This window comes from Numenius arquata, chromosome 6 (genome assembly GCF_964106895.1).
Source record: "Numenius arquata chromosome 6, bNumArq3.hap1.1, whole genome shotgun sequence".
NCBI lineage: Eukaryota > Metazoa > Chordata > Aves > Charadriiformes > Scolopacidae > Numenius > Numenius arquata.
The window spans coordinates 33343617-33358902 of record NC_133581.1 but is presented as its reverse complement, the minus strand read 5'-3'; the positions used below and the strand labels follow the sequence as shown (position 1 = coordinate 33358902).

Below are 15286 nucleotides of genomic sequence, written 5' to 3'. Positions count from 1 at the left end.
CCTCCCTGAAGCGGGGAGGCGGCGGTGCTGGGACAGCGCGTCCCGCCTGGCTCGGCCTGACCGGCGTTACTCACCCTTGAGTCTCCCCACCAGCCGTGCCTCGTCCGGCCTGGTGGCTGCCCGGCCTCCACATCCCCTCAGGAGTTTAAAAACAGCAGAGGCTTTATTTTTGGTCGCTTGAGTTGATTATTTCTGTTCCTGCAGAAGACCCGGAGGAGAGGTGGCTGGGTGGAAGGTGTGGAGGCTCTGGTGGGAGGCCATCTGGTCAAGTGCAGAGGTGTCTCGGGAAGGAGGGGGTCAGCAGCCCTTCCCAAAGTGGTCCCGGGACGCTCTTCCCGTAACTGGAGCCCATTGGCCTAAAATGCTTCATACCACGGTCTTGCTGAGGGATGGCGTGGATGCCGTTGAGGAGAGGACCCCCAGCCTGCTCCATCTGGCTCCCTGGCTTGGAAGCTGGCCTGCAGCACAGCTGAATCTTTAACCACGGAGCACAAGTGCGGGTGTCGGGGCACATAGGTGGGCAGGGGATGTCCACAGCCCCCCCTTTGTGCCTCCCATCCTGGCATCCCTCCCTCCTGTGCTAGCAGGTGGTTTATAACCATCACTTAGTCTCGCGTGAAAAGACGAAGACCACTGAGGTAAGCATTCTTAAGCCTTACGTGCTTCGGTGGCTTAGGCAGCTGAGAGCTGTACACCCCTCCTCCTGTAATCTGCTTGAAATAAAATAAAATCAAACTGCACGGAGCTGATCTACCATCAGTGCATGTGAAGGATGATGGTCGTTTAGACAAAAATTCATTCCCTCCTGTGAATTTCTCCTGAATTTGAGCAACATTTGCTTTATTTCTTTTTGTAATAGAGAGAATATTGCAGGGGGGGGAGGAGGGGAACATGTTAAATGACTTATCTCACTGGAGCCTGAGACCTATGTATCTCCTGTAAAAACATACAGCTTTATATTTGGACTAGATGATCTATACGGTCCCTTCCAACTCTAAAAAAATTCAGTGAAATTCAGTGAAATTCAGTGACTTTATGGTGTTGAAGTCCTTTTACCATCCTTGTTATGATAGTATCAAAGTCGCGTGGATCCCTGCTGGTGATGACAAACTGTTGTGGTGTGGATTGTTTGGGTAACCAGGCAAGTTGTCAAAAAGTCAGGCTAGGCCTGTATGTTAGGAATGTATATTGAAGCCAGGTCAGGTAACACGAATGTAGGGAGTCTTGTTGCTAGAGCTTTGCACAGAATTAACAAGACACGCATGCCTGCCTCTTTGAAGTCCTAATGTCTTACCTGGCTATTTGGAAGCCAGGAGGATCGTCGAGGGTATCATTTCCATAGTTCGTAAGCTTCTGTCTTAGGATTTATATTTATAAATAAATTTGCATCTTTTTATGGCTTGTTTTGGAGTGTAGCCAAGTCGAAGTGCATTGTTTATGTATGTAGATTTTTTTTTTCTCACACAAAGATGTCTATTGTTTGCACAGAAACTGTAAGAGGAATGTTTTGTTAACGTTTTGTTAGCAATATAAACTGACAAACACAAGTGTAGACTTGAACTTGAAACAAAAATAGCCCTTCTTAGTGCAGAAAACTACAGCTGCCCCAAAACGATGCACCTTTTCATTCCACACATCTTTTAAAATTCAGCTTGTTATCATTTGGGTGTATAAGAATCTTCTACTGTGTGTAACTTTCACAGCAACTTAGTTTCATGCCTATGTAACCCTCTAAACAGTGTTTCTTTTTCTAAAAGAGATTGGGAGAATTGTGGTATTTTTTTTAATTATGTTCGAAATTGGGTTTTAGTTGGGTGTGTCTCTGTTGCATTTTCAAATTCCTGAGCTGACTGCAATGAATTCCCCTCTCCATTGTCAACATGTGTCTTTTCCATTAAGACTGACAGTTGCCTTTCCTTTCCCTTAAGAAACTTTCAATGACTTGAAATAGTATGACCAAAAAACCTCTATAGGTTTCAATATTCCATAGTCAGTATTCTATGTGTAAAAATTCCAATTTGGAAAAAAAAAAAGTCATTCAACAGCCTACATGGAGAGTAGTTAACAGAGCCTGTGGGGTCCTGCTTTTCATTGTGGAGCATATTGACTTCATGGACCCTGAATACAAATTTCCAGTTGTGATAATGCGTATGAGTGGCCTTTAATCTCTATCATTTGCACTCTTTCTAACTTCGTCCTGTGATGACTATTATCTACCTACAGTCAACTGACTGATAACTGTTTACTAAGGAGTAAACTCTTCCCAGAAGCGCCTAAAAGCATTTAGTATTGTATAAAGAAGGAATCACAGTAGTGGGGAAACTCCGCAGCAGCCAGGTGTTTCATTTTTAATATATCAGTAATGAAGGCTAACAGCTATTCATCAGATTATACAGGTCCAGTAGAAGAAAGTCAGGATTTCAGTACTTGTGCAACTCCTAATGCATACCAGCATCTCTTTTTTTAGAATTATTATTAATGAAGTGCTTTAGCACTGCATTTTTGTGCTGTTTTATCCTATTTCTTAGCTTGAGCATTTCTAACTGTCATTCGTGCATTCTTGCTTTTGTGACTAGTAGCATAAAATTATATTTGAATATCATAGTTACCTTCTTAAAGCCATTACTTCTACATTGCCTGATCATCTTTAAGTGAGTATTCATATCTGATTTCTATTTGATGATTCATTGTAAATGTTTACAGGTATCTTTTTTTCCTTTTTTCAGCTTTCTCCATTGACAGACAAGAATATATGTCGATTCTGCTACAACTCACAAGTATTGTGTTTATTTTTTATTTTATATGTTTTAGGAAGCAGAAGTGAACTGTTTATTTTATGTCTTGTGTAGTGCTTAGTACAGTGAGATCCTGTTCTGCAACTAGGCTGTGTAGGACAGTAAAAATGCTGATATGGAAAACAATTTTTCACATTTCTACTAATTTATTTTGATTTCTTTTTTACAGTTAGTTTATTTCACAAGGCTTTGATTTTTACAGGGACCTTGGTGTGACTGTATCCTTGCACTTATGTGGTTATTCAGTGAAATCACTGACTCTTCTGTTTGTATATGGAGATTCTTTATAGGATTAATTGGAATTAGTGGTCTCTGGCAAGATGTGATTGTAATCAGACCGTATGGGGAAAAAAAAAATCAGTTTTAAGCAAGTGTTCTGGTGTGGAGATGAGTTGGTTTTATCTCCCAAGATCTGATTATAAGTGGGTTTTCTTGTTGCCTAAAGCTTCAGATCATGAACATACTTTTTATTTTAAAATAAGTATTGTTTTTCCATTTTAAGTGTTTGTTTAGTAGTTTCTTTAGGTGTTTGCTAGTTTCTAGCAGATTCTTTTGGTGCTTTAAGATTATATCTACTAATGCTAACATGTCAGAATTCCACTATAACTTGGTAAATGAAGACAGGACCAAAGAATTCCCCGGATAAGTTCTGAGTTCCAGATTCAATAATGTTTCCTTCTTTCTTTCTGTTCTCTTACAGGAAAATTATATTCATCCAGCATTCCTGAGTAATAAGAATGGGTCCAGATGTGCCTCTGCTGAATGATTACAAACAGGAGTTCTTCTTGAAGCGCTTTCCACAGACTGTGCTGGGAGGTCCCCGGTTTAAATTAGGCTATTGTGCCCCTCCTTACATATATGTGAATCAGATTATCCTTTTCTTGATGCCATGGGTTTTGGGAGGAGTAGGAACACTTTTGTACCAGTTAGGAGTTATGAAAGACTACTATACTGCAGCACTTTCAGGAGGACTGATGTTTGTTACTGCACTTATTCTTCAGATGACAAATCTATATGCAAAACAGAAAACAGTGACAATAGAAAGAATGCAAATTCAGAATACCCTAACAGATGAAGATGAGTTTGAATTTTCCAGCTGTGTAGGTTCAGAGACAGTAAAATTTATTATTCCTGGCAAGAAGTATATAATCAACACTGTATTTCATTCCCTTCTGGCAGGGGTATTGTGTGGGTTGGGAACTTGGTATCTGCTGCCAAACAGAATAACCTTGCTGTATAGCAACATTGGAGGAACTGTTATGATCTTTGTATTTGGATGGGTGACTATATGTATAGGCGAATATTCGTTAATCATAAATACAGCTACCGAAACAGCTACATTCCAAGCACTGGATAGTTATGAAATCACGGCTCTGATGAGACCTTTCTACATTTTTGTCTTTATTACAGTGGATCTTGCACACAGGTAAATATAATACAGCATTCAGCTAATTAAAGTAATGGTTATTCTATATGTTTTTAATGAGAAAGATGAAATTATTCTTCTGTGGAAAATTTATTTTGAGATTTTAATCAACTGTAGGAGCTACAAAGGAAGAAGCTAGAAGAGTATATGGTAAAAATCAATGCTCTATGCTGTGCATAAAAGGTTGTTCTTAAATTTTTATAGCATTCTACATAAATTAGGAAGAGATTTCTAAGTAAGGGACAGCTAAAACTATCATCTAGAGTCAATTTCAGTATTTTTGTACAAAAGCATTTGCATCAATGTCATTTTTTAAAGAGTATGTTTTCAAAAAACATGTTCCTGACCTGGAATCTTAGATCTGAACACTGCAAACTTCAGGGGTACTGGATTTATATCCTGATTTCATCCTGGAATGTTTTCTAATTTAATCTCTGCCAAGTGATTGCAGAGGGTTATAAATTGCATGCCCAAAAAGCACAATTAATTTGGTTTGAATGTATGGATAAGCAAGTGTGAATGTTGCTATATCTTTATTATATGGATTTTGAACTTGGATTTTTAAATGCTTTTGTAATACAAAAGAACTGTATCAGTCTACAAACAGGAGACTTTTATATTTCTACTTTTCAGAAGAATGTCTTAGCTAAAGTATTTGTAGAATCCTTAAAGCAAGATGCTTTTAGATTTACTTTATGCATTCTTTCTCCCTGTCAGGTGATATAAATATCACTTTGTTACATGTACATATTTTATGGCTGGGGTACTTCAAATGCATTTTTAAAAAAGCATGTTTGATTTTACTAGTTTTGCGCTTGGAGATGTCTTTGTTAAGGATTTGGGTTGCCTCTTCAATTATGATATGAGAATTAGACACATGGTCTTGGATCCCAAATTCTTTTATCTAATTTCCTAAGGAGAAAATTCAGATGTTCTTTAAAGTCCTGACAAAATTCCTTTGAGGCTTACTTATTTATTTATTAAGAAGTAGAGAGAAACCGAATATCTTAGCAGTCCACCTTTAAGTTAATTAGCTAGCTGTTGAACTATATATCACTAGAATTTATGCAGATTCCTAATAATGGCCTGTGAATTTTTACAAGAAAATTTTATGTAGAAAATGACGTTTTGTATTCATAAAGAGAGTTTATGTGTTAGTGTACAGGCAACATGCCAGTTGTTTCAGTGTTAATGCTTACATGTTGGGTCTTGGACTTGTCTAAGTTTCTGGGTTTGTAATTTTGAAAAAATACCCTTTTTTTTTTGTTAAATGATTGAGGTCTGGACCTTTTGTTTTTGTACAAGTATTTCTTGAGTGTATTATCACAACAGTATCAAAACAGTTAGGATACTTACATCACTTGACTCATCTGTGTAATCTGAAGGCTTCAGATCTTTTGAATGAAAAATTATCCTGTGTTCTGATGTTCTCATTACTTTATGTCCTTATTTTTCCTTTTAAAAGATAGTCTTTGAGACTTTGAAGATAGAATATGTTATGTTTATACTTCTGGATTTGCTGTAGTAATTAAAAAAACGTCTTCCCACACATCAGTTATCTTTTCCTTCACAGAATTCAAATACATTTCTTCTTTTATCCAGGTTTGCTGTCAACACACCCATTCTAGAACAGATAAACCAGATTTTGCACATCATATTTCCTTTTCTGCCGTTCTTATGGGCAATGGGAATTCTGCCCCCGCTTGACGCACTTTTTCTATGGGGAATGGAACAACTGTTGGAGTTTGGACTAGGAGGTTCACCTATGTCAAGTAACACAAAGTAAATGTTGTTTATATAATTGTAAAATATATCAATATTGTTTATAACCTTTTTCTTTTCAAGCAAATCTTTTTTATTTTCTTCTTCACAGGTTATTAGTAATGTTTCTCATTTCTGCTGGAACAGCAATAGCATCGTATTTCATTCCCAGCACTCTCGGTGTGATCCTCTTCATGACTGGATTTGGGTTCATACTGAGTCTTAACCTAAGCGAGATTGGTTTTGCCTTCAAACACACCATGATCAGCCATTTAGCCTCCAGCAAATCTAAAAATATGCACAGAGGTCTTAGAATACAATTTGGGTGGAGGGAATTTATTTTTTATTTGACTGTTTTGATGTTTGCTCTCATAGAAGCTAGCCTGCTTCATCAATTCACAGGCTTTTCATCATTTTCCAAAGCCAGTCCTCAGGCTATAGCGAGTTACGTTCTGATCATATTACTTATAATTATGTGGATTCTTAGAGAGATTCAGAGAGTGTACTTGTTTGGAGTCTTCCGAAACCCCTTTTATCCAAAGGATGTCAGGACTGTGACTGTGTTCATGGAGAAGCAAAGAAGGCTAATGAAAGTTGGTGTTGTCAGGAGGATTTTACTAACACTAGGTAGGAATACACACTGTCTGTTGTTTGTTAGATTATGCTTGTGGCAAGATTGAAACAACGCTAGAATTACTGTATGTGCAAGATTCTATGAATGAACTAAAATGAAGTTGATGGAAATATTTGTTCATGTTTTGCTAAATTGTGCATTGAGGTCAAAATTACTGGTTCAGAATATCTGAAAGTGATTAGTGATTTTATTTATGTCTTCTTTTAGGGGTAAACCTAAAAGTTGAGCTTTTTAAAAGTCCAGTTCAGAAAGCAAGGCCTTTTAAAGGATTTTAGGTCTAACGTCAGTACTTACTTTTGAGAAAACAGACCTTTTAGATTTTGTTTTTAAAAGGTACTTGGAAACAAAAGTGAGTTGAGAGTCCTCAAGTTGACTAAATATTTGGTTTGTGCAATTTGCTAGTGAAGGGAACAGTCTCCTTTGTGGTAGGTTAGGGAAAATGTATCTACTTTCGGGGAACCAAAATTTGATGTAAATTATTTAATTTCATAAAGAAGCATCAGTTTGGGGAAATGGATTGATGAGTGCTATTCCCATGTTTCTTTTTACTTATTTGAATGTTCCCATTCTGCTGTGGAAAATCAAACAGCAAAAAAAGTAAATTACAGCTAAGCATCAACGTAAATGTTTGCCGTCTTGGGCTATTAGTGCAAATATACTGTTCGATATCCTGGAAGTGTAATACAAAGAGGAGTTTGTAATAATGAAGGGAAGAGTTCTCTTTATGCTAAGATTTCCATTCTGCAATTAGACTGCTTACCTCTGTAGATTTTAATTATGTTTTTGAAAGAAAATCAGTGATTCTTTTATTTCAATTACAGTGTCTCCGTTTGCTATGATAGCATTCCTGGCACTAGACCGTTCGCTACAAAATCTTCATTCTGTGTCTGTCTGCATTGGATTCACAAGAATATTTAGGATGGTAATCTGAATTTTAAATGTTTTAGCCTAAGAAATTCTCTTCTACATGATTTAAGTATTAAGGTGACTGGGAAGAAATATTCCAGGTCACAAAAGCAGAGATAGATAAATACATTTTTTAAATGTATGTCTAACATACCTCTATTTTAGGTTTGGCAGAATACAGAAAATGCCCTACTGGACATTGTGGTTGTGTCAATAGCACAAATGTTGGTGTTAAATCCAGACCTCTGGTGGAACAAGAGCCTTGATACAGGAATCAGACTCCTGCTGGTAATTGTCATATTGTAAATTTAAGCAGATAGTTGCCACTTAAAGTCTTTGTTTCCTTGCCCTCCCATATTAGAGAATTACAGAGTTCAGGACCTAGCAATCAGAGGCTGAAAAACTGTGCTAAGATATGCACTCTAAGACCAGTCAGTGATAATTACGCATCATTTTCTTAGAATTGTAGATAAGGCAGCTTTGGCAGTGCTGAATATGGTATGATACACGATACAAATAAACACGCTGTTTGTATGTATCTTGCAGGTTGGTATTCTACGGGACCGACTACTTCAGTTTGTCTCAAAGTTGCAGTTTGCCATAGCTCTTCTTTTGACATCGTGGACAGAGAAAAAACAACGTCGGAAATCTACCGGCACCTTAATCACACTCAATGTTGTCTTCTTCCCAATCCTGCTGACCTTAATCACCATCTCTGCGCTCCTTTCTTCTCCCTTGCTGCCACTCTTCACACTACCAGTATTTTTGATTGGGTTTCCTAGGCCTATCCGAAGCTGGCCAGGACCTGTGGGTGCTACAGCCTGCGTTTGCTCCGACACTGTGTACTACCAGCAGATGGTTCCGAGTCTGGCTGTGGCTTTGCAGTCTGCACTAGCAGCTGGTAGCTTAGGTAGGTGTGCTGGCAGCACTGTGAAGGAATGTAGCTAAATATATTTAGGAAACATAATTTTGCTGGAGAACAGGAGAATCATAGCATCTGATTTAAACCACGTTTCGTGGCATAGGTTAAATCTGATATTCAGAGATTGTTCAATTCAGGAAAAAGTGATTACTTTTATCCTTATCGTACATCTCTACTTGTTACGTTCTTGTAAGAAAATAATTATGGTTTGTTATCTTTAAAATAAGGAGAAAACAAATGGTGATGAAACAGTATCAATCCTAATCTTTTTATACTGAACCTAATTGGAGGCAATAAATTGAGGAATTCTCTTAACATAGAGAGAAGGAGGTGTGTCAGACTGTTCTTTGTGGTTATGTATGTAGGTGTCTTTCTCTGCATCAATCCCATTACTCAGGATCCAGAAGGTGACATTGTTAATTTGGCTATGTTCATTAGGTATGGTGAATATGGACTGGATGTTTGTAAAATACGTGATGGCGCCTAACTAGCAGTAAACAGTTGGGAACAGAACCAGTTGATAAGACTTAACGTCATATCTTGTTAGGGTAGGGTTGTAACGGGACTTCTGGTCTTGAAGCCTGTGAAAGACATCGTGATGGGTATTTCACAGAATTACATAAACAGAGGTGAAGAAATGCTGAGTCTCTTTCCCACCTGGAGACAGAATAACTGTTAAAATTGCAAGCTTGTTTTCTTGAGAAACACTCTTTGTGTAACCTAAATAATCAAAGGATTGTTGCCCTCAGACAAGAAGCAAATATTTACCTAAACCTCTTGGAAAATGGCTTGTGACTAGAACTAATATTTGAAGACCATAGAAGTTAATCTTAATCACACTTTTCTGAAGCCTATGTGCAAGTGCTTTACTAGGAAACATTTCCTGCAGTTTTAGTACTGGTGTAAAGAGAGGTATTAAAAAAAATAAAACTAGGAAGCTTTTTTCCTCTAAAGAGGAGAGATGTTTCAGTTTGCCTACTGCATCAACCTATGTATGTTTTTTATATATAATAGATATATTTTTATATAGATAATAATATCAATATATTTATCTCTATCTGTTATATTTATCTATTTTCTATCTATACATATTATAGATATAGGTACGTATTTCCCCATTGCCATCATGACTGTGGTGGCATGTATGCCTCGGATTAAATAATTTAAACATTAGTCTTGAGAGGGAGAAAAAGTCTCTTTAATGTGAAAACCTATGAATTAATGTCTTCAAGCAAGAAAAAAAATGTGGTGTTCTCAGATGAATTCAAAATGAAGAGGTACTATGTGTGTGTGTGTGTTAATTTAAAACCGTACTTTTTTGATGTAAAGGGAGTTTTAGTAGCTTTATCAGCTAGCAAGAAAAGAATTAAAATCTTTGCAAAATGTTAGCAAGAAAATGCACTTCATTAGCTCAGTGGGATAGAAAAGGTTACTTAAATTTTAACTACGGCTTAATGGTTGGTTTCACTGATTTCATCTTACAATATTCTAAAACTAAAACTCCGTGCAAGTGAGTGATCACTTGGATGTGAGTGAGAGCAGAAGCAGGTCATAAACTGGCAGCAAATATCATGCTTAAGAACAGCACCGTTGTACTGAAGAAGTTGACAGTAGGCTGTAACTTAAAAGAAATACAGTGTAACCACCAGTCGCTAGGAAGTTTGACATTGCACTTTTTGTTGAAATAGGTAAGAGAGAAAAAGTACCTTTTTTTGGACGTAAGTGTAATCTAATTTTTACAGTGACAGCCAGGAGATTTTTGAGTACTTAGAGTACTTTGTGTGATCTGAAGTTGCTCAGGACTTCATTTTCAAATTCCAATTTATTTTGTGTGGCTGTATTTTTGGTGATGTCAAACTTAAGACAGTGGGAGCAGTTTTGTTATTACACACACACAGAGAGGTATTTCAGAAAGACTAGAGATGATTTTTACTGTATCTGCTGTTAGTGTTCAACGTGTACAATACCGATTCACAAATCTTTAAAGTTGAGCAGGTGCTCTTGAAAATGTGGATCTTTATCTCTCTGCTTTGATGTGTCTGTAGAATGGGTGTGATATTATATCATTGCTAAGCTGACATTTGAGCAGAATCATTTATGCTCTGGATTTCGCATCCTAAGGGATGTTTTCTAATCATTCTGGAATACAGACAAGTCATTTTAGGAACTGGTAGTGTAGGTGACAAATCCTGTTAAGTTACACTTTTATTTCTCCCATAACAAATAATCTTCGTACTCCACAGCAAACATTAAGGTACTTATGTGCTAGATGACAATTCTTTAATGTATTCAGCAGTCATAAGAATTTTGGATCTCCAGCTGACATAAGTGGAAACTGTGCATTTGGAAATGCAGCCAAAGATGGTCTTTAATCATGAAAGTCATGTCTACAGTGGGGATTGAATGTGGGGTTGCTTAACTCTGGTCTATTATGAATGTTGTAGTCCTGCGTTTCTGTGAGGGTTTCTCGGTTTTCCACAGCTTTTTCAAAGATACCACTACAGTTTCAAGATCTAGCTTTGCAGCTCGTTCCTTTGAGATTCTAGGGTACTAGTTAGTCATTTTTAACCGATTTCTGATGTTGATGCAGACATATTTTGTGTTTGCAGTTGAATTCCTCAGGTTTTCATCAAAATAATGGCACAGTAATACCCTAGTTTTCATTTTGTCTTTTTCTTGTCTAGGTCTCTCTCTACCTGGATCGCATTACTTGTGCCGTTTGCAGGATAGGCTGATGTGGATATTGGTGCTAGAAAAAGGCTTCACATACTGTGGTGTTAACATTAAGGTAACTGTCTGCTTATGGATGACGTTAATGTTTTGATATCATGCAAACATTTTTCTGTATACTATTTCAACAATGTAATTAATTTACCTGATGTTACGGTCATTTTTTTTTAAGATGAGTGTTATTGCTATATTAACTAGTCTTGCCACTGACATGATTAGCAGATGTGAAATTTTTTATCCTCTAGCTTGTGACACGTCATCTTTAATAAGCTGGCTAGTAAGATCTTTATGAAGCAAAGATTTATTTTTTTAAGACACAGATCTGTGTCTAATATTGTGGTGAGTGCTTTGTTATTACTATTATTTCTAGTTAGATTTGTAGGTTGAGTTGTGGAAATACTGATAATGGAATGTATCTTTATTTGTTCAGAAAAATTTTGTTGCAAGAAAACAGCGTGCTGTCATTGAAGGCTATGTACTGGTGAAGAGTAAAACCAAATAGTTTTCATTTATGCTTTAGGGGCTAGAATTGCAGGAAACATCCTGTCATGCTGCTGAAGCTCACAGAGTTGATGAAATTTTTGAAATGGCCTTCAAACATCAAGAGCAGACAAAGATTCTCTCTCCTAATCACCATTTTGGACACATTTTGACTCCTTGTACTGTTCTACCTGTACGGCTGTATTCCGATGCCAGAAATGTGTTATCTGGAATAATTGACTCTCATGAGAATTTAAAGCATCTGAAAGATGATTTCATTAAAGTGCTTGTATGGATGCTTGTCCAGTATTGTTATAAAAAATCAAAAACCTGGGAAAGCCTGGGCAATACTGACAAGAACAAAAAAGGATCATTTCCAGAAAATCAGCATAGCGGTGTAGTAGAAAGATCCAGGCCTCTAAGGGAAGAAGATAGTTTTAGCGTTGATACAATCGAGGACTGGACTGATGATAGCGACATTTTTGATCTTGAAACCAGAACGAAAGACAGAAAAGAACCTGGGCAGTGGGGAACTACACCAAAAGTACATCTGTCTATTCCAGGATCTGTAGAAACACAGAGCCAAGACGTCCCACAAGAAATGTCAGCAGAAGATAAGTTATACAGGGCTGTTGTGCTTGGCCTTCCTGTTGTAGATAAAGGGAAACAGGAAGAAGTTTTACCTCAGGCTATGTTTAGTTGCTCTTACTCAGAGCTGTTGAGCATCCCTGAAGAATGGAGAACAGCCCCAGTGCCTACATCCAAAGTCAATGAAATGAGGCAGAGGTTTCCAGAAGAATGGTACCACTACATTTTGAGTCAGCTGGACTTTTTTCATCTGAAAGAAAAGCCTTTCAATTTACTTGAAGACCTTATGAAAGACAAAGCTTTGAAAGACTTGTATGTCCATGGAGTATTGTCGTGTTGTTTTGGTCTGTTTGGACTGGATAACACCGTGCCTGCCCCGAGCCATGTGTTCAGAGCATACGCTGGTGGTATTCCATGGTCTGTTGGTTTGGACTGGCTAACCGGCAAACCGGAGCTATTCCAGCTTGCATTGAAAGCATTCAGGTAAAAGAAAAATATTGCCTTATATCATAAAAATTATATAAGGAATCCGGTGCTTTGAAAGTAAGTATCACTTCTCTAAGAGTAGTTCATGTTAAAACCATCTCATGTAAATATATTTTTAGCTTCCTCCATAAACATTGCCTGTAACCCCAGGCAGTGAAGACTCTGATATGGAGGTTCCTTCCTTCCTTCTTCCCTTCCTCAAAGCAGCTGCCTCCAACACTGGAAATCTGCTGTGTTAAGTGGGGTAAAAACCACCCATTTTCATTGTCCCCATAAACTAAGAGAACTGCAATGAAGTGAGGTGTTTGGCAATTTCCGTTATCAGGCAGCGGTAACAGCGTTTGAGGTGAATGAAGGATGTTTAAGCTAATGTGTTTTACATCTGATTGAGCTAAAAGCATCCCCATACTCACTTCTAGTGCCTCAGCTGACAAGCAGTAACGTCCAAAGTTGCTAGTGCTTGATAACATCTGATGGTGCCTCTCTGCCTTTTCTAGCCCGAAGAGGCTTTTTTCCTCCTGTCTTTTGTACCACTTATTGTACGGCTCTGTACCTTTCAGATACACTTTTAAACTTATGGTTGACAAAGCAAGCCTGGGTCCAGTTGAGAACTTCAAAGAGCTGGTTAACTATCTGGAAGAATATGAAAATGATTGGTACATTGGACTGGTATCAGATCTTGAGTGGCAGCAAGCAGTTCTTCAGGAAAAGCCATACCTTTTTTCACTGGGGCATGACCCAAATATGGTAAGAAGAAAAATTACTGGTAAGCAAGGTCAAAGTTTGGTTTTTGTTTCACTGTTGGGGTGTTTTTTCTTCTTTTTAATTGTGTTCTAAAACATGAAGGCTGTGCAATCAGGGTTTGCTTGCACTAGACAGGAGCTGGTATCACTGTTGTTGAAAATCGCACCACGTGGTTCTTTGGATGCAGCAGTATTTCCTGACTACCTTCCTAGGTGGAAGATTTGAACCAAGGAGACTAGTTTATACACTTTGCCATTTTTAAAGGGCCGATACTCATAGTGTGTAGCTTCACTGCTTGATTTAGTGCTTTTTAACCAAAATGCTTGGAGAATGTACTGAACATTTTGATCTGTTTCTTCTTAAAGGGAATTTACACTGGGCGAGTCCTCACTCTTCAGGAATTGTTAGTTCAAGTGGGAAAACTTAATGACGAAGCTGTCCGAGGCCAGTGGGCAAATCTGTCCTGGGAGCTGCTGTACGCTACAAATGATGATGAAGAACGATACAGCATCCAGGCACATCCCATTCTTCTGCGAAACCTTACCGTGCAAGCTGCAGACCCACCTCTTGGCTACCCCATTTATTCTTCTGAACTGCTGCATCTGCCTCTGTTCTAGAACGTTTGTAGCACTTTTTAATTATTATTATTTTGTATTTTCCATCTGCATGCTGGGAATCAAATGTTCATGCTACGTTTATGCACTACAAATTAGATTTTACTCTCCAAATGGCGTTGGATGGCAGTGCCAAGCCAGAGGACGTAATTTGCATGGAAATGGTGCTGGCCAGAACCTTCAGCAGGCGGGAAGTTTTGAACTGATTTCTTGTTGCTGGAACACGTGAGACACCGTTGCCTGTGCGGCTGACAAGCCAGGAGGTGCTGAAATTCTCTTCTCCAGTTTAGAGAAGAGCGGAGTAATTCTGATCATTAACTATTTTTGGTGTGTTCTGAATTTTTTTTTTTTTTTTTTTTTTTTTTTTAATAGTTGGACAGGTGACTTGCACTGACAGTCAGGTTACAGCTCACTGTAGTACCGTGAACCACAGAGTTGGTAACCAAAGTGTACATACAACTATTTATATGATTTTTTTTTTTTTTTTTTTATTCTGGCCATTTTATATCTGACTGAATTCAGTTTCAGCATTTGTTAAAATACATGACTTTAGCTGATCTTCCTTAGTGGTAGTAAGTTATCAGCTCTGCTTTAACAAATTAATTTGTATAGGATGATTTTTTTACCAAAGTACTTGTTTCGGGAGCAGAGAATTTATATAAAACTCCACATTCTGACACATTAAACACCTGTGTGACCTACTGGTGAAAGCAGACATGTAATTAGGGGAGAGAAGGAATTTAAGTCCAAATGGATTAATTTTATTTCCTTCTTCCAATATCCATGTATTTTTTATATCTAAAAATATATGTGGATTTTTTTGCAACCTACGTCCACATCACTAACCAGTCTTCCACAAATACAGCGAGAACCTGATGACAGGGAGCCAGAATCCAGCTGCCTGCAAGAATTAATTTATTTATTTTTTTTTTTTAGCCATACCAGAGGTCAGAACAGAATTTTGGAATTGGTTTGCAGTATTACAGGTCCTTGAAGAGGGCTCTGGGTCATCTCTCGCTTGTTTATCCTGTTCGTTACCACTTGCCTTAGCGTGTAAATGTGTTTTCTCTGTAGATGGGTAGTTACAGGGTGGTCGCTGCTGGCGTGTGCCAAGCAGGGGGTGGGGAATTTGTCTTTTTCAACCTGTAGAATCGATTTAAATCAGATCTGCTCTGTACTAGTACTACTCTGTACTACTCG

The 15286-nt window shown here is 37.8% G+C and overlaps 1 protein-coding gene across 1 annotated transcript; it reads left to right on the top strand.

Moving 5' to 3' along the window:
* Positions 1-3532: 3532 nt before the first annotated feature.
* Positions 3533-14089, top strand: PCNX4 (pecanex 4). Its single transcript, XM_074149663.1, has 10 exons — positions 3533-4221; positions 5824-6003; positions 6095-6609; positions 7438-7538; positions 7688-7810; positions 8069-8432; positions 11129-11232; positions 11695-12725; positions 13289-13475; positions 13838-14089. Exons 1-10 carry the CDS (start codon positions 3533-3535, stop codon positions 14087-14089), a joined length of 3546 nt encoding a protein of 1181 aa, XP_074005764.1.
* The last annotated feature ends 1197 nt before the right edge of the window (positions 14090-15286 follow it).